The 12,985-nt window shown below is 64.7% G+C and overlaps 1 protein-coding gene across 2 annotated transcripts; it reads right to left on the bottom strand.

Annotated features, from left to right (window-relative positions):
- Nucleotides 1–3,528: 3,528 nt before the first annotated feature.
- LHX3 (LIM homeobox 3) lies at nucleotides 3,529–12,376 on the bottom strand. 2 transcript variants are annotated; one of them, XM_032261906.1, is made up of 6 exons: nucleotides 12,213–12,376; nucleotides 7,925–8,096; nucleotides 7,001–7,203; nucleotides 6,201–6,352; nucleotides 5,928–6,096; nucleotides 3,529–5,043 (listed from the first exon to the last, which is right to left on the bottom strand). In XM_032261906.1, the coding sequence occupies exons 1-6, from the start codon at nucleotides 12,289–12,291 to the stop codon at nucleotides 4,625–4,627; spliced, it is 1,194 nt and encodes a 397-aa protein (XP_032117797.1). In that variant the 5' UTR covers nucleotides 12,292–12,376; the 3' UTR covers nucleotides 3,529–4,624. The 2 variants fall into 2 exon arrangements, with proteins under 2 accessions (XP_032117797.1, XP_032117796.1); XM_032261905.1 differs by lacking the exon at nucleotides 12,213–12,376 and adding an exon at nucleotides 10,249–10,454.
- Nucleotides 12,377–12,985: the final 609 nt, after the last annotated feature.

The following is a 12,985-nucleotide window of genomic DNA, read 5'->3' as shown; positions in this document are numbered from 1 at the left end:
GGGGCTGACAACCCGCAGGAGCGCAGCTGAAGCATCCACGTCCGCAAGAAACGACTCCTCCCTGGAAGGAAGGGGCGTCGCCCCGGGATGATGGGGGTCCGCCCTCTCCCTCCCTTCACCTCTCTACCGCCCGAAACCTGCAGACAGCCCCGCGGTCCGAGGTCTCTCTCCGCCTGAGGTCTGCGGCCCTTGCTGGGCTCCCCAAGGCCTGGCGGGGGTCAAGGTGTGGGCCGCGGCCCTAAGTCTGATTCTGGGTTCGCCCTCGTGGGTGCGGAACCGCAGCCGGAGGAGGTCGGAGCCTGGGGCGCGGGGAGGTCACAGGCACCCCCCAGGCCCACGCGGGGTGGAACCGGATTCTGCCAGAGCGGCACGCGCTCCGCTCGGATCGGGAAACTGAGGCCAGCGAGGTCACGCAGACAAGCTGTCCAGGGCCCCGCGGGCCTCCCGTCGCCGAGGCCACCTCCGCAGGCTCCGCCCCCGCGCCGATCCAGCCCGCCCCCCCCACCCCGGGCTCCCCGGGGGGCGTCGGGTGCAGCCCCGCCCGCACTCGAGGCGGGGGCGGCCACGGGCTCCGGGATTATCGACGCGCCGCCAGCTGGAGCGGACTCTGACGGGGCCCGCGGGAACACTCGGCACTTTATTAACCTGTCAGCGCCTAAAAGGTCCCGCGCGGCCTGGAGGAGGCACCCGAGGCCGGGGCGGGTGGGGGTGGGCTGGAGGATTTGCGCCCCTCCTCGGGGCTGCCCCTCCAGCCCGCGCTGCACCCCGCGGCGCGCCCCTCCCTAAATCCAGCCTCCGACCTGGGCCCGGAGCCGCTCTGTCCCGCGGGCGGCCGGTTGCCCCGGAAGAGTCTGGGGTTGTCCCCTACTCGCACGGGTCTCCGTCCCCGGGGCCACCCCCGCGTCCAGCCCCATCGGCCTCCACGCTCCGCGTGTGTCCACTGGGCCCTGGTCGCCTACATCCTCTGCGGCCGTCGGGGCCCTTCTCCCCTGCCAGGGCCACCCGGGTGACTGCGCGTCTCCCTGCTTCCCAGGGTTGCCCGGTGCCTCCTAGACAGAGGGGCTGCCAGAACCTGGGGGCGGAAAGCCAGGTGCCACAGGGAGGCAGGGGGGCGCTGAGGCGGGTGGTGCTTGGGAGGACAGAATCCCTGCTGGCCTGGGCAGCACCCCTCCTTCCCCACAGCCGCGGGGTGGCGGGAGGCCCAGCCCAGGACAGACCCATTCCCCCTCTGGGCCTCAGTCTCCCCACAGGCAGGGGCTGATGGGGGAGCACAGCCAATTCTATAAAGGTTTGTGGAGTGAACAGATCCAGGAGCCCGCCAGAGCCCCTGCCAGGCTCAGCCCAGCAGACCTGGGGTCTGGGGGCACCTAGAGATCAGCAGAGGTCAGGGTCAGGTCAGCCTGGACATCCACTTCCTGTGATGTTTCTCAGAGCTGCTTTGCCGCAGACCCATCACTGCCAGACCCCAGGGCTGCCCAAGCCTGCAAGACTGAAGACAGCCTCCCACTCTTTTCTCCCCAGCTCCCCACCCTCTTCCCCCTCTTCCTTCCCCTTCACCCTCTTCCCTCATCTCTCCTCCCTCCCCACTCTTCCCTCCCTTCCCCCTCTTCCCTCCCCTCCCCTTCCCCCTCTTCCCTCCCCTCACCTTCCCCCTCTTCCCTCCCTTCTCCTCCCTCTTCCCCCCATCCCCTTCCCCCTCTTCCCTCCCCTCCCCTTCCCCATCTTACCCCCTTACCCTTCTCCCTCTTTCCTTCCCTCCGCTTCCCCCTCTTCCCTCCCCTCCCCATCCCCCTCTTTGATCCTCTCTCCTTCCCCCTTCCCCTTTCCCCTGGCCTGAGCTTTCTCTTCTGTGAGATTGAGGGAAGCAGCAGCTATGGAACTCAGAAAAGAAGTGCCTGACACTCATCCCAAAAGGATGAAAAGCATGTCCCTCAAAAGACAGCTGGTCCCTTGGCCAGGTCAACATGGTGAAACCCCGTTTCTAATAAAAACACAAAAAATTAGCTGGCTGGGTGTGGGGGGACTACCAGCACTTTGGGAGACGGAGGAGGGCAGATCATCTGAGGTCAGTAGTTTGAGACCAGCCTGACCAATATGTGAAACCCCAGCTCTACTAAAAATACCAAAAATTAGCCTGGTATGGTGGGAGCCTTTAGTTCTAGCTACTCAGGAGGCTGAGACAGGAGAATGGCTTGAACCCGAGAGGCAGAGGTTGCAGTGAGCCGAGATTGTGCCACTGCACTCCAGCCTGGGTGACAAGAGCAAAACTCTGTCTCAAAAAAAAACAAAACAAAACAAGACAACTGGTCCCAACCAGTTCCCCCCAAAAGATGGCTGGTCCTGGAGAGACTTGGGGGGAGATCAAAAAAGGGGGAAGACTCTGGTCCTGCAGCTCAGAGCAGCTTCCCTTGGCCACATTCTGCAGGGGGCTCCCGCCCTTACTGGGGGAACTGAGGCTAGTGCAAAGATCCCCATGAAAGTCACTCCTCGGCTCCCCCACCGTCCCTCCCCGTCCAGTGAGAAATAGGAAACCCAGGCTCCAAAGGGGCTCCTTCCTCCAGCCCCTGCTCTGCTCCAGGGAGGCCCTTGGAGGGAGAGACCCTCAGGGAAGAGGCCCAGCCCTGCCATCCTGCAGGAGGGAAGGCAGAAGTGGGAGAGTCAGCCCTGCCTGCTTCTACCACTGTCCCTATAGGAGCACTCACCTGGGGTGGGGGTGGGGCACACACACCCTCTGCCAGCCCTCTGAGGGGACTGTCACCACTGTCTTCTCTTTACAGCAGGGGAAGCAGGGCTCAGAGGGCCTGCTTCCCTCAATCTCACAGAAGAGAAAGCTCAGGTCAGGGGAAAGGGGAGGGGGCGAAGGAGAGAGGAGCAAAGAGAGGGAAGGTGAGGGGAGGGAAGAGGGGGAAGGTGAGGGGAGGGAAAAGGGGGAAGGGGGGGGGAGGGAAAAGGGGGAAGGGGAGGAGAGGGAAGAGGGGGAAGGGAGGAGAGAGGAGGGAAGAGGGTGAACAGGAAGGAAGAGGGGGAAGAGGGTGGGGAGCAGGGGAGAAAAGAGTGGGAGACCAGCCCAGGGTCACACAGCAAATTAGAAGAGAGGATTGGAATCCAAGCTGGAGAGACTTCCACGACCATGAGGCTGGTCACCCTACAGCCTACACCAGCACCCCTGTCCTGGGGCTGGTGCCAGCTGCAAGCTGTGAGTGGCACACACGGCCCACACCCTACCCTTGTCTTGCTCTCTGGCCATCCCAGCCGCTGCCTCTCCCAGGGACAGAGTGCGGAGACCCCTACACCTCCCCTTCATCAGGAATGGATGGGCTGTTCCCACACACCTCCTTCCAGTGCTCAGGAGTGTGGCCAAGATCCAGGAGTAAAGAGAGCCCAAATTCATACCAGGAGCCAGCCCAAGCAAGGAACTAGGGAGGACCCAAGGCCCCTTCAGGGCTGCACCTGAAGGTGCAGTGTTCAAAGAACTTCCCCCGCACCCAACCCCCCACCCCTGCAGCCTCAGAAAGACAAGGGCCTTCTATTGACCGTAACTGACAAATTTATTAAAGTCTTGGAAAGAGCTGATCACCCGAGAATAAATAAAAGACACGGAACATTCACAGAACCAATAGGTAGCTGGAGATTGAGGTTTGTGGGAGTGACTTTGACTTACACACGGGCCAGCCTTTGTGTCTGGGGCACGCACAGCTGCAGGCGCCTCCCAGAAACTTCTTCCCAAAGGATCTGATGGAGAAGGCAGGGCAGGCTCAAAGGAGCCCCAGCCTTCTCCAGGGGGAGACTTCCCCATCCAGGGCTGGCCGAGCCAGCTCGGCAGGGAGAGCAGGCTGTTTGGCAACCAACATCTGTGGGTGCAGCCTGGACACCAAGGGCCTGGGGTGGGGGTGGGGGGAGACCCTGAGGGGCTTAGAGAATTGAGCTTGGAGAGAAGGGGCCCCAGGCCTTTCTGCCTCTTCCACAGGGTACTCAAAAACAGAAAGATCTAGAGACTGGGGATTGGGGAAAGCTGCTCCCAGGGGAGGCGGGGCTGGGGGCAGGGAGGGCCCCCCCATCTTGGCAGGGAGGGCCCCCCCATCTTGGCCTGGGGAGAGGAGGGGCCTCTTCTCGAGGACTCAGGTGTGTCCCCACCTCTGCTGCCTCATCCCGGGATAGACAAGGCCAATCTCTGACCTAAAGAGGGAGGCTCGGGGTAACGGCTCCGAGAGAGAGATGGAGCCTGGGAAGTGAAGGCGAGATCATGAAGGTTTCTCAGTTCTGGAAATGAAAGAGTTTTTCCAGCTCCTGGGCTATGCTGGGCTGGGCCTCAGCAAGGTGACATTTCATGCCTAGAAACAGCAGCAAGTGCTCAGCTAATTGGTCAATAAAGGGGAGAAATTTGCTTACAAAAAAGGCGGCTTGCTGGGCAGCCACCTATGGGCCAGCCCTGTGTCAGAGGAGGGGCCAGGTGGGTCTCTCAGCCCCCCAGGGAGGGAGTTGCACGGTCGGCGGTGGGAGGCTCCGAAGGCACCAGCCCTCCCTTGACGCCCTGGCCCCACTTCCTCAGAGGCCCCAGCAGCCCCGAGCCACCCATGCAGGGCCAGCTCTCTCCTGTCCGGTGCTGGGTGGAGCCGGGCCTGGGTCAGAACTGAGCGTGGTCCACCTCATCCAGCCAGGAGGCGGGGCTGGCAGGGAAGTCGGGGTAACCCCCGCTGCTCCCGGTGGAGAGGTCGGAACTGGGTCCGTTCCCGGCCAGCACCCTCATGGGTGGGGGCCCGCCTGGGGCTCCCGAGGGCACAAGGCCCAAGCTGGCATCTGGGTACACCAAGCTGGAGAGGAGGGGCTGGGGGCCGGGGAGGCTCTGAGGGGCGGAGGGGGATGGGGGGACGCCGTAGGGGCTGCCGGGGCGCAGCTCTCGGTACTGCTCTGGGCCTGCCAGGCCTCCGTGCTCCAGTGTGAAGTTGCCCAGCGCTCCCGAGGGCCGGCCCAAGGCTGGGGTGGGCTCCCCCAAGCTCCCATAGAGGCCGTTGGCCTGGCCCATTTCCACCAAGGAAGGCTCATCTGCAACGGAAGCAGAGGCTCAGTCCGCGCCTGACCTTCACCTGCGGCCCCTCAGAATCCCATTCTGCGGACGGAGGCACTACTGGGCGGGGCAGGAGTGGCTGCCCCACTCCCATGACAGGTCAGCGCAGGCCCCTTCTGCTATGGAAGGCATGGCTGCCCCTGGCCCTCCACTGCCTGAGTCAGCCCAGGGTGTTTCAGGCCTGATGGGATCAGAGTCAGGAACAGTCCAGCCAGGGCCCAAGCTTTCAGGACCAGCCCCACAGCAGCCCAGGGAGGGGCACGGATACCACCACCCGGATTTTGCAGACAAGGAAAGTAAGTTCCAGAGAGGCTGAGTGAGTGGCCCAGAGAACAACGAAGTGTCTTGTACACTCTGTGAGGATGGGCTTCAAGGGATGGGGGCGCAGCATCCTCAGTGCTGGAGAATAAATAAATAATTCAGGCTCCACAGAAGGGTAAGGAACTTCCTCTCCTTGACCCCAGGTAGTCCCCTCCCCCAGTTCCAAGCAGCTGGGACTTTGACTCAGTTTCTTCCCAAATGCGGGGCCCATTCTCCTAAAAATCACTGCAAGGCCTAGGAGCCAGAGAGACGGCCTGGGCACGCCCACCCCACCCCTCCCCAGGAGAAAGCCCCTTAGGTGCCCAGCTTCGGGACAGGTCGGGCTACGGGGATTCTGTCCCCACCAGGAGAACAGCAGTGGTCCGGAATGGCCACCCAGGGCGGGGAGGGTGCTGGGGGACCAGGTTCTGTAAGTGAAATGTTTCTGAAAGTACGGCTTAAGGAGTCCACTAACCCCATGGGAAATTCAGACCCGCAGGCTCCCTGCGACCCCTCCGACGCGCGCTCCTCCCTCCACGAGCTCCGCAATTCCCCCGCCTACCGGGGAAGGAGACCTCGGCGTCGCTGTCCTGCCCCTCCTGGACGCTGTCCTTGTCCGACTTGGAGCCGCCGCGGGAGCGCTTCATGCTGCGGAAATACTGCCCCCAGCGCTGCCGGCCGGCGTCCTTCTTCAGCCTCTTCTCCTTGGCCCGGCGGTTCTGGAACCAAACCTGGGGGCGGGGCGGGGTGAGCGGCCGCCCGGCTCTGCGGGGCCCCCAAGTCCGCGGGCGGGAGGGGCGGGAGGGGCGGGAGGGGCGCGGCGGCGAGCGCTGACCTGCACCACGCGCATGTCCAGGCCCGTCTCGGACGAGAGCTGCTCGCGCACGTGGCGCGCCGGCTTGGGCGAGGTGTTGTAGGCGCTCTTCAGCGTCTCCAGCTGCTTGGCGGTGATGGTCGTGCGCGGCCGCTTGGCCGTGGCCTCGGCCTCTGCACGGTGGGTGAGCGGTGAGGCCTGGCCACCCCTCCGGCCCCAGCCGGACCCACAGCGCGCCCCACTCCAGCGGGTGCGGGGACGTCGGGGCCCCAGGTGACCACTTCCAGCCCACCCCACTGGCTTCTCGGAACGCGGGGGCGCTGGGAGCTATTGGCGAAAACCGGCGGCCCTCAGGGCAGGGTGGAGGGGGCGCCGGCGGAGGGCGGATTCTGCTGCGGGGGAGGCGGCGTCTTCCCTAAAATCCCACCGCCCTCGTTGGCGTCCCCGCCTTCAGCCTTGGCCGCCGTGCTCCAAATACTCTGCTCCCCCCGAGGGCTCTCCTTTATTCTAAGGGTGTGGGTATGGCCCAGTCTTCCGCGGCCAAGGATTTAGGGCAATAATTCCGACTAGGGGTGAAAAAGCCGCACACTTCGGACCCAGTGAGTCGGCTGGGTTGCGGGTCTGTCCCTGACTCCGCCGCTCCCGGCCTCGGCTTCCTGCTGCCGCCACCGCCCTAGCCCGGGCCCCTTAGAGAGAGCTTGGAGGGACTGCGAGGCAGTGAGGATTCCCCAGGAAGCCCCCACCCCACCCCAGCCCCAGGCCTGGTCTCAGCCCCACTTTTTCAGACCAGGAAAGGTGGGGGCGTCGTCCCTTCCGCTGACCTCGCTGCTTGGCGGTTTCATAGTCCGCCTTGCACACGAGCCTGCTGTCCTCCATGAGGTAGAACTCGTCGCCCGTGGCCAGCTGCCGCTTGCACACGACGCAGGCAAAGCAGTGCAGGTGGTACACGAAGTCCTGGGCACGGCGCACCACCTGCGTGGGCGGGATGCCCAGCTGGCACGCGGCGCACTTGGTCCCGAAGCGCCTGCGGGACGCACAGGGCCCGGCTCAGCGCGGCAGCGCGAGGCTTATTTCGCCCCGGGCGGGTCGGAGAGCGGCAATCGGGTGCCTGGGGAGGCGGTCCCGGAGGAAGGATCTGTCCGGCCTGCAGGTTGGTCAACCAGCCTGGCCGCCCACTACCACTGAGAAGGGAACGGCAACCTCGGGTCAGGAGGACCTCGGGGAGCCCGGTCTCCACTGCCTGCAGGACCCATGCTGGATCTGGGAAGGTGAATCCGGAGGGAGAGGACCCATCTGGGGCCGGTTTCTCAGACCCCAGAGGTGGAGCCATGAAGGCCACTGGGCCAGAGCCCCTGAGTCCCCAGCATTAGGGACAAAACCACCACCAATTTCAGAGGGACTAAGTTCAATAGAATTCTACAAATATGGGCTTATCTTCTCTAATGACTGCTTCTGTGATTTAAGAAATAAATTGCTTTTTTTCCAAATAATATTTGCTGATGTCCCAGCCAGGCACGACCACCCAGGGAGCACCCATGGAGAGGCCCCACCCTTAGCTTGGCCGAGCCACAGGGTGACCTGCCTAGGTGACAGAATGGGGCTGGGATCTTGGGAGACGTGGGTTTTGAGGGCCTGGCCTCGGTTATTGAGGGGAGGAAGCCCTGGGGTGGCGGAACTCCAGGCCTCCTTTCCCCAGGGCCGGTGTGCCCTCCGCTCCCACACCAAGGCGAGGCTCCGGGGCTCACTTGAAAAAGTCGTCCTTGCAGTAAACGCTCTCCCCTCGGCTGAAGCAGCGCTCGGCCAGCGGCGTGTGGCAGTCGCTGCACTTGAGGCACTTGCTGTGCCAGTGGCGGTCCAGAGCCTTGAGGATGAAGCGGTCCAGGATGTGCTGGTCACAGCCGGCGCACAGCGGGATCTCTGTGGGCATGAGGAAGCTGTGAGTCACCTCCTAGACCAGGAGGCAGCAAAGTCATCTTCCCACCCCAAGCCGAGCCAGGGCTGCTGAGGGCTCCTCCTTTCCCTGCACGCCCTCTTCCCCAGCCAGCTTAAGTGGCCCCACAAGTTCCGGGAGTGCGCAGGCACCGCATCCTACGGCGGGAGCTAAGGGGAAACTGACAACCGTCTAAAATGTGTCTGTGAGAAGAAAAGCAGCCCAGGCCATTCCATGAGACCGGATACTCAATTACAAAATGTTCCAGTGCCAAGAAAGCTGCATGTGGAGCTCAAATGAAAACCCCACCCCAGGGGGATCTGCTCTCCGAAGACAGGCAGGAAAAATAGGGAAATGGGTCCTCACCATCATCTAGAGCTGGGGCACCCCACCGGGGGCTCCTTCACGTTAAGCGTCGTGGCCACTCTTTCTAGGGACTCCCTGAAAATGTGGCTGCCCCACCTGGTGGCCCTGTCTGCAGGCCGGCAAGGTAAATGCCAATGTCGTCCCCATCGTTGGGTGGCTGCAAAAGTACTTATGAGTGGACTGGACAAGCCGATCCCCTGCCTTTGTGTCAGGCATGGGTACCCCCAGCGCTGTCACAGGTACTCAAACGTCTGGCTCCCCGCCGCTTCTGCCCCCCATGCCCCACTTCGGGACTGCAGGCCCCCTGGCGGAACCACGCTGGAGAGGCCCACTGGTGTCCTGTGGGAGTCTCTAGTCCAGGAGTGGCTTTTTCAGGTGCCAAAGGGCTGAGGACTCCTCTGCATTTTGAGAAAGCCTCTGGCAGATGGGGGTGCCCGGCGGAGGGGTTGGGACCCCCTAACATTGCACCTACCTCCCTGGCTGTGGACCCCACCGACTCCAGCCCGTCTCCCGGTGTCTGAGAGAAACCGAGAAGGGGCTCCCTCGACCTCTGGCAGAGAAAACTGGGCTCCACCGCCCCCCGCAGTGGCGGGAAACACGCGATGAATGCGCCCCGCATCCGGCAAAACCGCAGCTCCGGGTGAGGAGTGTTCAGGAACCGCCGCGGCGCGCCCGGGGTCCCCAACGTGAGCATCGATCGCAGGGCGGCGAGGACACGGCATAAAGCGAGCGGGGTGGCTGGACGGGCCCGCGCAGCGCGGATTCAGCACCTCCGGCCGGACAGCGCCTCGGCCGCAACGCGCCGCCGGAGCCCGCATCGGGCAAAAGCCGCCCCAGCCCACCCCGCGCCGCGCCCGCGACCCCGGCCTTACGCTGCATGGCGACTCCGGCCCCGGAGGGGTCTCCTGCTCTCGGGGATGGCGGGGCCGGCGGAGCCTGGACGCCAGCCCGCCCGCTCCGGCCAGCTCTCCCGAGCTCCGGGCGCGCAGCCCTCCTCCCTCCCTCCCTCTCTCCGCCTCCCAGCCCCCGCGGCCAACCCCTCCCAGGAACCGTCGAAAAATAAATAAATAAATAAATAAATAAGTAGGGAACAGCGAGCCCCCACAGCCTGGATGAAACCCCCTTCCCGCCGGCCCGTCCCTCCCACTCCCCACCGGTCCCGGGCCTCTTTCCCCATCCTGCAGCTCCAGCTGGCCCGGGAGTCCCGGAGAACTGCCAGGTTCTCTAAGAACCTAAGTGCTGGGAGCGAGAGTGGTGCCTCCAGGAAATTGGGGGCCCCGGAGAAGCGAGGTTTTTTCCTATCGACGGGCTCTGGACGGGGATAAACCGAGCAGGTGTCTGAGCGCAGACGCTGAAACCTGACTTAGGGGAGACCGACGGTCGAGGTTCAGCTCGACCTTGGCCCTTGCATCTGACTCTGTTCCCCTGGAACGTGGAAGGAGTCCGGGTGGGGCGCCCCTCTTGGGGACCCTCACTGCCCCGCCATTGCTCCCTGCGCCTCCTCCAGCTCAGGGGCCGGCTCAGGGCTTCAGAGGGTCTCCTAAGCCCGCCTTGAACCCCTGAGAGCTTCCTGGCCTGAGCAGCGCGGCGCCACAGCCTCACTCCCTGACAACCCAGCGACAGGGGCCCCGAAACAAACTCAGGCGGAGGCGCCCAGGCGGGGACCCACTCCAGCCCAGGTCTTCTAGCTCCTGCCAGTCTCCGCGATCAGGCCGGGGAAGGCCCGAGGTTCTCCGGGTCTCCCCAGTGCAGCCGCTCGGTCCGGGCACCCACCTCGGCGCAGGTCCGCCCTCCGCGCCAGCAGCGCTAGCAGCAGGTCGCCGCCCGCCGACTCCCGGGCCGGGCCCAGCTCCCCGCGCGCCTCCATGGGTCCCGCCGCCCTGCGTTGCCACTCTTCCGGTCCCGAACTTTCCCGGGCCCGGCGACACCACGCCGCAGTGGCTCCGAACCAGGGTCTGACCGACTCCCGGTGCTGCTGGGCGCTGCGCCCGCGGGCTGCCCGGGGGCCCGGAGCCTCTGGCCGAGCTGAGGGCGGAGCGGCCGGGGGGCGGGGCCGCGGCGCGGGGCGGGGCCGGGGGTCGCGAAGACTAGCCCGGGGCTACCGCGGACTCGCGCGCCTTTGCGCCTGGACCTGCGGTGCCCACAGGCCACCCCGCGTGCTCAGCCTGAGGGTGGGCACCGGTAGGGGAGGTCTCAGGTCAGGGCTGCCCGCCTGCGTTCTTCCCCGCCTCGCAGCTTCCTGCGCCGGAGGGGGCCGCGGGCAGAGGCCTGGGTTGGAGCACACGCCAGGAGGGCTAAGGTTCCCGGGAGAGGGTCGAGAAGGCAGCCGGGTCCTCCCGCCGCTGAGGTTTGGCCTCGGGAGCCGGAGCTGGTCAGCAGGAGCTCAATCCGAAACGCGGAAGGGGTGAGTGTGGCGTGGAAGGCTGCGTACCGGAACCGCAAGGACCCGATCCCAGATGCCAACCGGCTTCTGGGCTCCACCCCTGAACTGCGGCCCCGGAGTGGGCTCAGGGGAGAATAGCAAGCCTTGAGAGAGAACAGGCTCTGTGTCCCGGACACCCAGCTAAGACCTCGCGTCGTGGACTTCAGCACTGGGAAGTCCAGGGCACCCCTGCATTTCCAGCCCCCAGTACTCTGGCTCCATTAGAACACGGTTTCTTTACCTGATATTCTAGCCTTTTGACCCAGTCCACACAGGTGAGCTCTCTAGAACCCACGCTATCCTTGCAGGCAGAAGGGTGCAACCACCCCTGCCCAGAGGGTCCCGGGCCAGAGCCAGCCCTGGGCAGCCACCCGGGGAAGAACACAGCAGTGGGCGGCCCTCACAGCACAGGACATGGCGAGGACAGGAGGGCCCTGGCAGTGCAGAAACACCCAGGAAGGGTTGGGGAACCAGGGACCAATGCCATCTGACAGTAATACTCTGTCCACTCTGCCTATGCATTCTGGACTGTGAGCTTTCAGGTGCCAGGCCCAAAAGGATGGGTGCAAGAAAACCACAATCCCCCTGCCAGCTCCCAGCAGATCCGATGCGCCCGTCTTGAGCAGCAGCCCATGCAGCCAGCTCTCTGTCCCTTCACTTTGCACAGCACTTATTACCCAAGAAGGGCCAGGGCAAAGACCTGAGGGCACAAAGCCGAGTGTCCTCGGGCTGTGCCGGGTGCAGGCAGCGGGTGTCAGCTGCTGATGAAGCAGGCAGGGGCTGTGTGTGGCTGGACGGGGGCAGGGGCGGCAGCAGGTCAAGGAGGCGGCCCACGCTGCTGGCATCTGGCCGGCCCTCCAACAATGCCTCCATTATTTCCCAGCGTCCGTGGTGATGGAATGGCCCTTGGGGAGAGTGGTTCAGGCGGGAGACCCAGCCTTGGGTTCCCTGCTGTGGGGTCCAGAGGCCTGGGTGGGGCTGTGTGCAAGAGCTGAGGGGCACTAGTCTCAGGGGAACTTGGCACCCCTCGCTCGGCCCCATCGCCCCCCAGCTGTGCCTGCGATGCACCCTTTTCTCTGGGGGCCTCTACTCCACCGCTGTCCCGCACTCTTGCAGGCCAGCGCCAGGCCCTCCCGGCCACCCTGGGATCTGGAAACTCTCCCTGCACTGTGTTCTCATCTGTGTCCCGCCTGGAACTTTCTTGGCCTGGCCGCTAGCCCTGCGCAGCCCCTTCCTCCCATCTCTGCCGCCCTTGCCATTTCTGTCCTCGGTATCCTGCCCGGGCTGGAGGCCGCAGGCACCCCGGGGCTCTTACCCCGAGTCCCGCCCAAGGTGCAGACGGTGGCGGTCCCGGACCTCTCTCGGTCGCGCTCAAGCCCCGTTTCCAGCAGCATCGCGGCCACCAGGCCGAGTGGCTCGAGCCGCGCTCCTCGTAGGTCGACGTTCCCGGGAGGGCTCGGGGCTCAGAAGTCTCGCCGCGTGGTGCGGAGCCGGGAGCCTGAGAGCCACTGGGCCGGGCGCTGTCCGCGGTGCTGAAGGAGGCGCCCCCCTGCCTGCCCCACCCGCGCGCCCGCCCACCTCCCGGGGTCCCTGTCCCCACCCCCGCTCCTGCCCCCCTCCCCGGTACTCGGGGAAGGCAGCCTCCGACTCGCACTCAGGGCAGTCCCCGCCCTCGCCCCAGACCCAGGGTGGCAGCGCCGGCTCCAGCTCCTCCCTGAGCTCCAGGCCAGGGTAGCAGCGCCCGCTCTGGCTCCTCCCCAAGCTCCAGGCCTCGCTGAGACGCCGGGATTCGCAGCAAGCGGGTCGTCCTGCCGCGGGGCAGGAGGCCATTGACCCTACCCTTCTGGCGGGCAGTCTCTGGAAGGTAGTGCCCAGGCCGTGCCCCAGGATGGCCCCTTGCCTGATAACCTCCAACCCAGGGCTCACTGAGGCCCTCATGCAGGTATTTTGCTGGTCAAGGAACTTCCCACTTTTTTTTTTAAATAAAAAAATTGAGACGGGGTTTCACCGTGTTGGCCAGGATGGTCTCCATCTCTTGGCCTCGTGATCCGCCCACCTCGGCCTCCCAAAGTGCTGGGATTACAGGCG

The sequence above is a fragment of the Sapajus apella genome, unplaced genomic scaffold (genome assembly GCF_009761245.1).
Source record: "Sapajus apella isolate SASKATOON/1434 unplaced genomic scaffold, GSC_monkey_1.0 scaffold126, whole genome shotgun sequence".
NCBI lineage: Eukaryota > Metazoa > Chordata > Mammalia > Primates > Cebidae > Sapajus > Sapajus apella.
Note: the sequence above shows the minus strand (reverse complement) of the source record. Positions and strands in the feature narration are given on the sequence as shown.